The 12,078-nt window shown below is 28.9% G+C and overlaps 1 protein-coding gene and 1 pseudogene across 2 annotated transcripts; one reads left to right on the top strand and one right to left on the bottom strand.

Moving 5' to 3' along the window:
- Positions 1 to 296: 296 nt before the first annotated feature.
- On the bottom strand, positions 297 to 2,149 carry LOC146885818 (uncharacterized; annotated as a pseudogene).
- Positions 2,150 to 3,363: 1,214 nt separating this feature from the next.
- On the top strand, positions 3,364 to 9,372 carry AUG4 (HAUS augmin-like complex subunit). Of its 2 annotated transcripts, none has more exons than XM_028074777.2 (13): positions 3,364 to 3,601; positions 3,752 to 3,799; positions 4,421 to 4,546; positions 4,727 to 5,050; positions 5,172 to 5,271; positions 5,394 to 5,442; positions 5,972 to 6,065; positions 6,267 to 6,338; positions 6,411 to 6,469; positions 7,212 to 7,280; positions 7,355 to 7,406; positions 8,473 to 8,550; positions 8,991 to 9,372. In XM_028074777.2, exons 1-13 carry the CDS (start codon positions 3,473 to 3,475, stop codon positions 9,066 to 9,068), a joined length of 1,278 nt encoding a protein of 425 aa, XP_027930578.1. In that variant the 5' UTR covers positions 3,364 to 3,472; the 3' UTR covers positions 9,069 to 9,372. The 2 variants fall into 2 exon arrangements, with proteins under 2 accessions (XP_027930578.1, XP_085530484.1); XM_085674358.1 differs by having other exon boundaries at positions 4,727 to 5,098.
- Positions 9,373 to 12,078: the final 2,706 nt, after the last annotated feature.

Raw genomic sequence — 12,078 nt, 5'->3', positions numbered from 1 at the left:
TATTTATAAACAACTTAAAATTGTTTTCAAGAATGTGTAAATACAAAAAACAAAAAGTACATAGAGGGTGAAAAAATGTATTATTGTAAATAAAACAAAATCTAATTTTCAATCTATATCACACTACAAAAAACATCTCATTAATAACCGATTTTAGTAACTAAAAGTTGTCGATCACCTATAGTGATTAATAATTTTTTACTTTGTAATTGATATCTAAAATAATCACTCTAATGATTAATAATTTTTAGTGACTAAAATTAATTATTTTTATAATCCGAACCTAACATTGGAATTCAAAGTTTGTTTAAGAAGAAATACAATTTCCTATTAACCCTAAAAGACCATATTTGTAATTCTTCGTCTACTTTAAATTTGTTAGATGCCACGATCTTGTTCCACTCTTTTACAAGGTTGTAGGTGTCTGACTTCATAGTCCACTTCTTCATTGGCAGAGTATATTCTCTCATACAAGGGTCCAACACGGTCACTTCCAAACCAATAATTTTTCTCTTTTCTTTTTCATCCAACTTCATAATCTCATCGGTGAGAAAATCACATTTGATTTCACTGATTGGAATTGATAATCTATTATTGTTTGGCTTTACATTGATGGGAAGAGTTTCTTGTGCATCAAAAAATTAAGATCATAGCCATTCAATTCAGTGAAACAAACCTGGTAGCTCTGGTGATGATGGTGTTGGACTTACCATGGTTACCCTCATTCGTAGTGGTGGTGGTGGAAGAGATGGAGGTAATGATGATGATGGTGGTGGAGACGAAGATGAAGATGATGAACTTAGTATAATTTTTCTCTGCTTTTTTATATTTGGCCCCATAACTTTTCCTTTTGACGTTTCTTCTCTTTGTCTACATACAGAAAAACATTTTAATTAATAATTATACTTATTTTACTTATAATTTTCTGAATAATTAGTTTTCACATGGATAAAATATTATTCATAAAAAATAAAGCACGCTTTAACAAAATTCTAACTCAATTTAAAGAATAAAATACAATAAGAAATGAATTTTAGATTTTAGAAGAATTAAAATAAATTTTAAGAAATCTATCAAAAATTTAATTAATTAAATTTCGTTTCCATTATCTGAATATGATGTGATGCATTTAAATTTATAAACTAATAGAATTCTAGCAAGATATTACTAGATTAAAACTAATAAAAGAAATTGAAAAACAAATAACTATAATGTAGCCAACCAACCTATTATGATTGTTCTAATTAATTTACAAATTAATCACGGTGTAAAAATCAAACGATTCTCCTTATACAAAATAACCAAATAACCAAAGTCTCTGGTCATCTTATCGTATCCTAATTAAGTCATATTTAATTAAGGAATTATATGAATAATATATAATAAATATTACTAAATGATTATAACTTGGAATATACATTAACAAATAAAAAAACTATACATAAAAAATACATTAAATATAAGATATCACTATTACTTTTTTCTCTATTTCATTCCAGTATTTTGAATTATGTCGATCTAATCCTTATTTTTAAACATATTAATGTAATTTGTTAAGTTAAATTCATTATAATTATCATACTATAATTACGGATAGCTTCTTCATGTCTTATTATTTTGACTAATGAAGAGTTATTTATTTCTCATATCTAATGTGTTATTAATTTTAAGGTTAAAATTCGTTTATATTTGAAATTTTGATATATTTTTAAAACTTAAAAAATATTACAAAATATTTAATTTATGTTAAAGTTTAGAAATTAAAAATATATTTAACTCTTATTTTAATGACATTACATCAATAAGAATCTATAAAAATAGTAGGATAAAATTGAAAAAAAGAAGAAGAAAAACATCATTATATATTATACTAAAAATTAAAATAAGAAATGAAGTGAATTTCATCGTACCTTATTGGAACACTTGTTCGTGTATCATTCCTTTTTATATGTGATTCATAACAATTTGAAATTTGTTGGTAGTAATCTTCGAGTTGAAGCAATTCTTCTTTGGTGTAAAAGTGTGGAGCATCTTGAGATATTAGCCAATCCAACATAGAAGGTTGAAATGGCTTGGGACATAATCTATTAAGAGACTCTTTATCAGTAATACTTGCTATCAATTCTTTTAAACTTTTCAAGTCACTCATGATGACAATCAAATCAAAACTTGAGAGTTCAAAGAGAAAAACAAGTAATGAAAGAGTAATGAGGTGGAGAAGTGATAGGGATTTTAAATAGTAAAAGAAAGATAAACCATAAAGATTAATGATAAAAAGATCTTAAAAAAAAGAAAAGATAAACCATAGAAAAAGATTATGATAAATTTGATTTCATTAAGATATGAAAACAATTATGAAAGATAATTTTAATTAAAAATATAAATCATAAATTTTCTTTAAACAAGTAAATAGGATGTAAGAAGTTAATCAAAACAAAAACGAAATTTACACGGAACTTTTTTTAAATAAGAATTAATTTTAATGACAAAAGTCAGTAAAACATAACATGACATAACTTAATTATTGAAAGAAAAAAAATAATGAAAGTCTAAATGTGTTATAAAGATTTTAAATACTAAAAGAAGATAAATTATAAAGATTAATGATAAGATAAGATTATGATCAGATTGATTAAATTTAATTATTGATGAAAAATTGATAAAGATATGCTTATTTAAAAATATAAATCATAATTTTTTTAAACCTTAAAACTTGGAAATAAAAAAAACTAAAAAATAAGATAAATAAAAATAGTTGTTTTAATTATTAAATTACATTACATAAAGATAATTGATAAAAATAAGATATACTTAATCCAATTACACAAGGGATCATTGATAAATGTTATTGACATAACAAAAAGATACACTAAATAAAGCTAACATTTTTATACAAAAATAAAATCACTAAAAATGTTATTATATCTAAATCTATCTTTCATAAAAAGAATAAATATATTTGAATTAAATATCTCCTTTTAAATTAAACTAAAACTTGTAAAAAAAAGAAGAAGCACAAGTCACGTAGCAAATACCTTCATTCATTCAAATACTTAGCATGAATCATTTAAGAAAAAATGAAATCAAATCCAAAATGTTAAGAAAATAAAATCATTGAAGAAAAAGAAATATTATATATATATATATATATATATATATATATATATATATAAAATTTAGAAATCTACTGTTGTACAATTTAATTTTTATATAAATCGACAATTACTAGAAAATAATCTTAAAATTAAAAATAAATAAATAGTATAAAATAAAAAATATATATTTTAAATATAATTTACTATCTTTTGACATTAAATACTAAAAGAGATAACATATTATTTTTATAATTTCAAATATCTTTAGATTCGACGATTCTGAGAATTGAGATGTTCAACTTCAATAAAATTGGCGCTTCGGAAGGCATCAACCACAACAACAGTGAAGTGACTTGAAAACGACACCGTATTGGTCGATGGTGAAGGGCTTACACGGCCAGAACCTCCCCGCCGACGTGGCGCAGGTGGTTGATCAACTGGAGCGCCACTGCTTCGCTCCCGATGGATCTCTCATCTCCAAGCCTCTCTTCAACGATCTCCAACTCGTATCTTTCTCGCCCCATTCTGATCTCTGTGTTTGTGAAATGTCCTCCATTCTTCTTTGAAAATTTGTATTTTTTTTACCCCTTTTGTCAAATTTTCCAGAAGTTGAATAAAATTTAGTTGGGTATTGTTCTTTTTGTGTTATTTTGCAGGCCAGAGAGGAAATGTGCAGGGAGAGACTTCGTTACCTGGAAGCCATGGTAAAGGTTTATTTATATAATGAGTGTATAGTATGTGTTTGTTGAAAGGATAAAACTTATATACAATACTTTTTAGGTCCTGCTTGTATTGTTATTAAAATTAATCAGAATTAGGATTGTACTTCGGTAATCAGCGGAATATAGCTTGTTTAAAAGATTCCGTGGACTACTAAGATGAAACTTCAATTCTGATTGTATAACATTGAAAACACCACCTAAGGTACTGCTTCTAAGTTTAAAATAGAGATTTGTTAAAATGGTATGTGATATTTGAACTAAGAACTGTCATATGGGGTAAGATTGCAGTTTTCAGTATCACTGGAACGTGTTGGTTAAGTGTAGTGTGATTGTTTTCTTATAACAACAATAACAATTTTATTTTATCACGCTTGGTGAGATTTGCTACTTGTATGTATGACATGATGTTATTCAGTTTGGTTAAAGACCAAAACTTCAGAAATATTATTTGCCATAAGATACTTCCTATCAACTTCCAATTTATTTCTTGGTACTCGCTCTGTTTGAAGGACTGAAAATCATGCGATCTACTCTCCTTACTAATACTCTTAATGACCTTTGTACTTTGTGATTTGTATTTCTCATATGGGCATCTGGTTGCAGGCGGTATATTCTGAGGCTATTGCAATGGTGGAAGAGTATCAGCAAGCCATTTCTGTATCTAACCTTGGGGGAATTAGAGATACCGGCAACCTTTATCCACAACTCGGGTTGAGGAACACTCCTCAGGTTTTGAATTGTTGTTTCTGAAAAGTTAGTTTTAATCATGAACAAATACATGGCCTCTGTGAGAATGTTGTTGACTTTTGGTCTTGGAAAATCTGAGTCTTTGCATTGTTTGTTTATATGTTCTTAGGCGCAATGGTCTTTATTGATTTAAACAAAGTTTACATGTGTATATGTTGTCAGGTTTATCAGACTCTAGAGCATCAAATGGTTGTTGCTGAAGCAGCTCAACGATTGAGACTACCTCTTATCTCCAAAGATGGGGAAGTTCATGATGAGGACATTGAAAAGCTAAGTGTAGTGTCTCGAAGCTCCCTTGACAGTACTGTTAGCGGGGCCAACTCTTCTAATTATAACACTCCAAACAGCTCTGTTAGTGGGGCTAATTCTGCTCTTGTTGCTTCGGATCCAGTGGAGCTCGGTGTTGGTGGTGTTCCAAATCGTTTTTTGGGAATTACACCTGCTTATTTGTGGCAAACTCAGCGCCAAAAAACACCATTATCTGTGGTATACTATGTAACTGCATATGAAAGTCAGCTAAGAGCTCTTTCTGTGGTAGATTTATGTTTTTATTTTATGTGATTAAATGCTATGCTTTTCATTATTGACACGTTAACAACATCCTTAGGATATGACTGAATATCGCTTGTCTGTTTCTCGGGAGGTAGATGCTCGGTTGAAAATGAAATGTGAAAAATTATCAGACGCCTTTGTATTGGATGATAATGGTAACTGTGAACTGCTTATTACTTATATACAGAGTTATGGTTGGAGAATTGCTGATTTTCCTTGGTTAGCATTTTTATTTTATGTGCTGGCTGATCCCTCATTTCCTCATTTTTTGTTTCAGATTCTTCATCGTCTGCAAGTCAAAGTTCAAGTTCTCGGCTTCCAGAAAGGTCTATGCTCATTTGAGTAGGCTAATTCTTTTCTTTTTTTGGCAACGTATTCACTTACATGAGAAGTTAAGGTCTATATGGCTAGCCAGTTTTAGTCTTGTCTCAACTCTCCGGAGATGAGACTTGTGAGTTTTATTACATATAGCCAACTATAATTTACTGACCCACAAAATCACGTCCGTATTTTTGTTAAAGTTGTTGGATGAGGTCAGATCTGTATTCATCCAATTTTAGATTAGTGTAATGATGAAAGAGTCTGATAAGAGTTTGCTTTAATTTTAGTGATGTTAACAATAAAGGTTTATTTGATTTTGGTTTCTTTGCTCAGCAGGATGGAGATTTTTTTTTTTCTTTTCTTTCAAAATAATATCATTTTATTTTGAATTCTGGGTGAAGGATCTATCTTATTTGCTGTTGCATATACGCTATGCTAACAGCAAATATTTGAAATGGTACTTGCGAGTCCCATCCTAGAAAAATAACTGTAAACTAAAGTTTCTTGCTTTTATTTTTCCCGCTACTTTACCAGGGTGAAATTGTTGATTGAGGAGATTGAAAGAGAAGAAACAGCACTGCGTGATGACCTATATTCTGCAGATAGAAAGTTTGCCGAATATTACAATGTATGTGCACAAACATTTAGTACAGGAACCATCTTTTTGTGGACACAAACATTCTCTGAAACTCCCATGTTAAATCTGTGTGCCTGTCAGAGAGATAAAGAATTTGTTTGTGTGGTGTATTATGCATTATAAGTTGTATTTTATTTTTGGTGACATGTTTATGGTGGCATGTACATACTGAATGTCATTATGCTTAAATAGGTCTTGGAGCAGATACTTGCAGTGCTTATTAAACTTGTCAAAGATTTGAAGTTGGAGCATCAACACAAATACGTCAGTACTCATTTAACGAATTCCACTGTATTGATTGCTAAACACATAACCTGACTAAGTCTGTACATGTAGGATGACCTGCAAAAGACTTGGCTCTGTAAAAGATGTGAAACCATGAGTGCTAAATTGAGGTTAGTTTCTTATCTTATACCTATATATTTTCATCGTTCTTCACCAGAAATATACAGTTGGGGTTTTGAAATTTGAAGTATCTAATAATTGATAATAGAAAGTCTCATATGAGATCATCTGGTAAAAAATAATTTTGCTTTTGTCATTTATTGACCGTGTTTTAAATTCCAAAGAGGGTGTTTCTTGTACACCAGTTATATGCAAAACTTTGCTTCTACTTATGGGTCAAGGTAATTAAAAAAAGAAATTAAACCTTATATATATTAACATCTCGACAATGTAAGATAGATGGGTTCATCTAGAGAATGTCTTCTATAGTATATAATTTTGCTTTAGCAGGATGGTTGCAAAAATACATCCCAGTAGATTTGTTGAAATGTACAATGGTTATATTTTAGTGAGGACAAGGAAAAAAAGTGCAAAAAGAATTGGATGCAGTTGAGCTTAAACGATAGGATGTTGAATCTGAAACTCAAGGCATAATTCTTGAAATTAATTCGTTTTAAATTGAGATAATAGTATATCTATTCTTAACTCTTAAGTTCCTTTAGTATTTTTTTTTTTTTTTTGTATTTTTTTATACATTATTTGTAACATTTTTCTACCTCCACCTTGAATCAGAGAGAAACATGATTTGTCTAAGTTTGTCCAAAATGGTAGTCTGATTAAGTCCAGATATTAGCAACGATATGTTAATTTTGTCAGGCTCTTATAATTCTGATATTACCGATTTCTTGTCAGGGTTCTGGAACACGTTCTCCTGCTTGAAACTTACACTAAGGAATCCATACCTGCCCTTCATAAGATAAGGTATGAATAGAATCTTTATAAGTCTATGAGCTCTCTGTATTGTTAATAAAACATTTTTCCTTTTTCAATGTTAGGAAATATCTTGTTGAGGCAACAGAAGAAGCTTCTATTGCATATAACAAAGCGGTATGTTCCTGTGTCCTTGTACATATTTTAGAACTAACGTAATTTAGTCCTTAACTTTAGTTCTTTGTAGTTTCTTACCATGAATTGAGTTCTTCTCCAGAAAAAAAAAATGTTAATGTGATGAGACGTGAGGTAACTTTGTCAAATTAGCTCAGAAAATGCCATCCGTGTTGAGAGAGTATCTTGTGATTTCTTATGCATTGAAAATAATGTATTGACGCCTTTTCAGTCTAGTAGTTTTCTTTTCTAGTGTTCCCCTCATATGGATGATCAGAGAACTTTTAACGGAAAATTATAGCACATTTGTTCAAATTTAAATCTTAAATACGTTATCATTTTTTATACAATATTGTCAAGTCTCCTCATTGCTGTGACTGTTTTAATTGAACAAGAAATATTTGGTACTTATTATAATATGAATGAGATTAAAGTATTTTGATGGATGTTGCAACTCCAGAACAGAATTAAGAGAATGAGGAATTGAAATATGCTCTTGAAGGGGCAAATTGTGAAGTAATACTATCATCTACATCATAAAAGTGTGAATTCTTTGTTGCAGAAGACTAAGAAAATTATAGTAGTGTAGTGTACTAGTGTTGTTAATGTGGAATTTTGAAATGTGGAGTCTGTTCCAGGGGTTGACTGTTAGTATCTTAACCAGTACCCCGAATCTAATTTTTGTTTCATCTGTGAAATAGTTATATAACATTTTCGGTTAGTGGTTACATTGTACTAGTCAGTAGCCTTCCTTCTAGTATCAAGGCTTTGTTTAGATATTCTTTTTTTCATAAATCAAACTATTACAACAGAAAATCAATTTATGCACCTTAATTGTATTTAATGAGAGAGATTAGAGAGCTTTTGTAAAAGTTGAAATGTAAAAATTGATTATAAATTAATAGAGAAATTTAATTTATTTTTACATTTTTGTTATCTTGCTTATTGGTATAGATAAGTTTATCACAGCAGATTTTCAATTTATTTGGTCTCATTGTGATTGTCTTTTCCTCCGCTACTCCAATACTTCATCATGTCTGAGCTAGTTATATTCTTACCTTTGTATCAGGTTACCCGGCTGCGTGAGTACCAGGGTGTCGATCCTCACTTTGACAACATTGCAAGGCAGTACCATGACATTGTGCAGGTAATACCAGTTTAGCTCAAATATTTTACCTCATTTCTACCAAATATATTAGTTGCTGTAACTAAGAGAGTTATTTGGGGCTTCTGTTTGACACCCAACTAATCCTTTCCCACCAAGCTGGTCCATTTCTAAAGTAAAGTGGTACCTTCAGTTGTAACTAAATGTTCTAACTGAACATCGAACCCCAAACTTTGGTTAAAAGACTTCTGTCAATGGCTTCTCGTTTACTACCAAATATTTATAAACAAATAGATAAGTCAACCAACTTCTATTCAATTCTCTCAAGTATTTATATTCTGTTTGTTTCTGAAACTTTCGTTGTTTGTGATCATAAAAACGAAGAAATATGATGATATAAAAAACTCATCATTTCAATTTCCTACGTCTGTTTTTTTTTTTTTTTTCTTTTTCAAGTTTCATATGTTGGTGACATTGTGCAGAAATTGGAGAACATGCAATGGACAATCCACCAAGTTGAAATGGATCTGAAACGTTTGCCAGATAAACCTAGCACATAGAGTTTTATACTTTGTCTCCTTATCTGGCTTTGAATAGCTTCATGGAAATGATATTTAAGACGCCCCCTTCCATAACTCATTATTAATCATGTTCCTAATGATTGATAAAGGTGTGTAATCTTCGACCCTGTTTAAGTATTTAGTCTACTTTGCATTACCTTACCTGATGATAGAGGAGAAAAAGGAATGCCAGCTATTTCTTTTAGTTTAAGATGCATTGGGGTCTTTACTCCTTGTATTCCATCATAGTAGTCTTTTTTACTAGCATGATTATAACACTAATATTATTTTAGACTTGTCCTGATCCAGAGACCCTAAATAATTGAACATTCTTTTTGGTTTTTATTTAAAAGTAATTAATTAATTCATCAAAACCAAGAAAAAAAGAAAATAAGGTAGTCATTTTTAATAAATGATATCGTAAATCTAAATTTTATTTAAAAGTAGTAAGACTTTGATGATTTTAATGAAAATATTTAATAATATTGTGCACAATTACGTCATCTGCACCTGAATTTGTATGTGCATGCTTGTTCATAATCTCTGTGAAGCTATTGAAGTTTGTTTGTAGTAGTTGTTGCAAGATTGGTCGTTGTGCTCATGATTTGTATTTGTCACCTTTTTTTGCTTCATTATTGTTTAAAGAGGTTTGGGTGAAGAAGATGATTTAAGGTGAGGAAATGAGAGGAGTTTTAAAAGGGAGGTGGAGGAATATGTGAGAATGCAGGTGGAAGACAAATTGAAGCAAACAAAATGAATTATTGAATTTTAAAATGGAAATTGTTGCTTCAAATTTTATAGTTAATTATTTATTAAATTATTTTATTTGTCATGTGGGTTTCTTACATCATGATTGATGAGTTCTGGAGTTAGATTGCCCAACTTTAGCATAAAGTCAAAAGATACTTTTCTTTTTGTTATATTTTATATTAAGAAGATTAATAATTTTGATATAAATATAGAAACTTATTAATTGGCTGTTTCTTTTGAAAATTTTCATTTTCTATTTATAGTATAAGCATATATTTAAATTATATAGTATTTAGGTTCAGTTGTACCTTTTATAAATTTTTACACTTGTACAAATTTTATCATTTTAATTTCAAAATTATACATCTTTTAGCTATTAATTGATTACGAAATTAGGGACGTTGTAATGATATGACTAATGACTAATGAAAATGTTGTTATGATTCCTTAAAGTGCACTTTCTATATCTATTGTGACCTGAACTATATAAAAAATGACACTTTTTATTAAATTTTTAAGGGTTAAATATGTTTTTGTTTTTTTAACTTTCAGTGAATTTTGTAATTAGTCTATTTTGAAACTTTGGATCAATTTAGTCTTTCATCTGTCAGAATACGCGAATTTAGTTCTTTTAATAAAATTTTGTTAGGTTTATTTGATGTTTTGTACGTATTTTAGGATTGTATTTGAGTTATTTATACTGTTTGACACATTTTTATTTTAATGTTAAGTCAAATATTATTGTGAAACGCGCTTGAAATGTCAAATAAATTTAACAAAATTTGATTAAAAAGACTAAATCCACGTATTTCGAAAGATGAAGGACTACATTGATTCAAAGTTTTAAAATGGACTAATTCCAAAATTCACTGAAAATTAAGGGACAAAAAACTTATTTAACCAAATTTTTAATCGATATAGAATGTAGTCTTTTTCAATGGGGACTAAAGGGGTCATGGTATTTCCAAATTTTTTAAATTAATATATTTATATATTTAATTTTTTTTAAAATTTTAAATTATATGTAATATATATATTAAAATTGATGGAAATTAAATTAAATATCTCTTTATTTTTTTTATAATATAATATTTAATGTTAATAAATAATAAAATATAAAATAAGTATAAAAATATTTATTAAGATATTTTTTATTGTTCTTTTGAGTTTATCACATATTGTATTCATCTTTTGTAACATCCCAAAATAAAATAACTAAAAATTACATGATATGATCTTATATAATTGTTATCCAAAAAGCAAACATAAAGTATATAAAAAACTTCATTTACAATTATCTTAACTAAAATAAATTCAAATTCAACTCAAGAATATAAGCTAAAGAGGGTGGTAACTACTGAGTTTTTCAAAAGATAACGAGTAGAAAGATGTTAACTAAAATATAAACAACTGCACTGTTATCACCACCGTTAGAGGGGCCAACACCTAAATCATCATCTGTTTACACCAAATAATGGTGATCATTGAAAAAAGAGATAATAAAACAAGTACACAAACACATAGAATGGTAAACTAATTGCAAAAAAAAAAAATACATATATATAACACTCGAAAGAATTGCAGAACAATGTGCCAATTACACTAAGCTAAATAACAATGTGCCAATCACACATGATGACACTCTAGACTTAATTATTCAGATCTAGATATTAATGTATGATTTTTGGTGATTTTTGCACTTGTGGTGGCCTGTACTACCTATAGAGTTATTGTCAATAAAATAAAAAATTCAAAAAAATAAAAAATAACAAAGTGACACGTGGCAGTCACTGTTTATGGCTGTTAATGATTTAAATAGTGTTAGCAAAAAAGGACTAAATTGAAAAAAAATTGACGAAAATTTGTACCTATTTGAACACAACATCAAAATTAATATTTATTTGACAAAACTTGACGAAAATTGGAACCAAAAAGTTATTTTAACCAATTTTTATCCAATCCAACTTAACAACACATTGTGCAAACAATTTGGAATTTAGAAATAAAACTACAACTTGTGTAAAGATCCAAAAATGTTGTATTTACATTCAAATTAAAGATGATTGAATTAAGAACCAAATGCAAAAAGAATCAACCTAATGGAATAACTATAGAGAAAGTTGTGTACCAAACACGCAACAAAGGTCAACGCTGTCAACAACCAAAACTATAGGGACCTTGCTATAAAAAATGCTCTCACTATATACTTCTAATTCAACGGTCTAGGATCAACTGTTAAAATTTTAGTTCAATCCAACGA

The sequence above is a fragment of the Vigna unguiculata genome, chromosome 6, assembly GCF_037176805.1.
Source record: "Vigna unguiculata cultivar grain cowpea cultivar isolate G323 ecotype 2 chromosome 6, ASM3717680v1, whole genome shotgun sequence".
NCBI classification, from domain to species: domain Eukaryota; kingdom Viridiplantae; phylum Streptophyta; class Magnoliopsida; order Fabales; family Fabaceae; genus Vigna; species Vigna unguiculata.
The sequence above is the reverse complement of the archived record's forward strand: the minus strand, read 5'-3'. Positions and strand labels throughout refer to the sequence as shown.

Bases quoted from the DNA above. Each gene is read 5' to 3' on its own strand.
- AUG4 (XM_085674358.1), top strand. From the start codon at position 3,473: ATGGTGAAGGGCTTACACGGCCAGAACCTCCCCGCCGACGTGGCGCAG. The intron at 4,547-4,726 runs GTTTTGAATTGT...ATATGTTGTCAG, and splicing joins GGTTGAGGAACACTCCTCAG to GTTTATCAGACTCTAGAGCA. The intron at 6,470-7,211 runs GTTAGTTTCTTA...ATTTCTTGTCAG, and splicing joins ACCATGAGTGCTAAATTGAG to GGTTCTGGAACACGTTCTCC.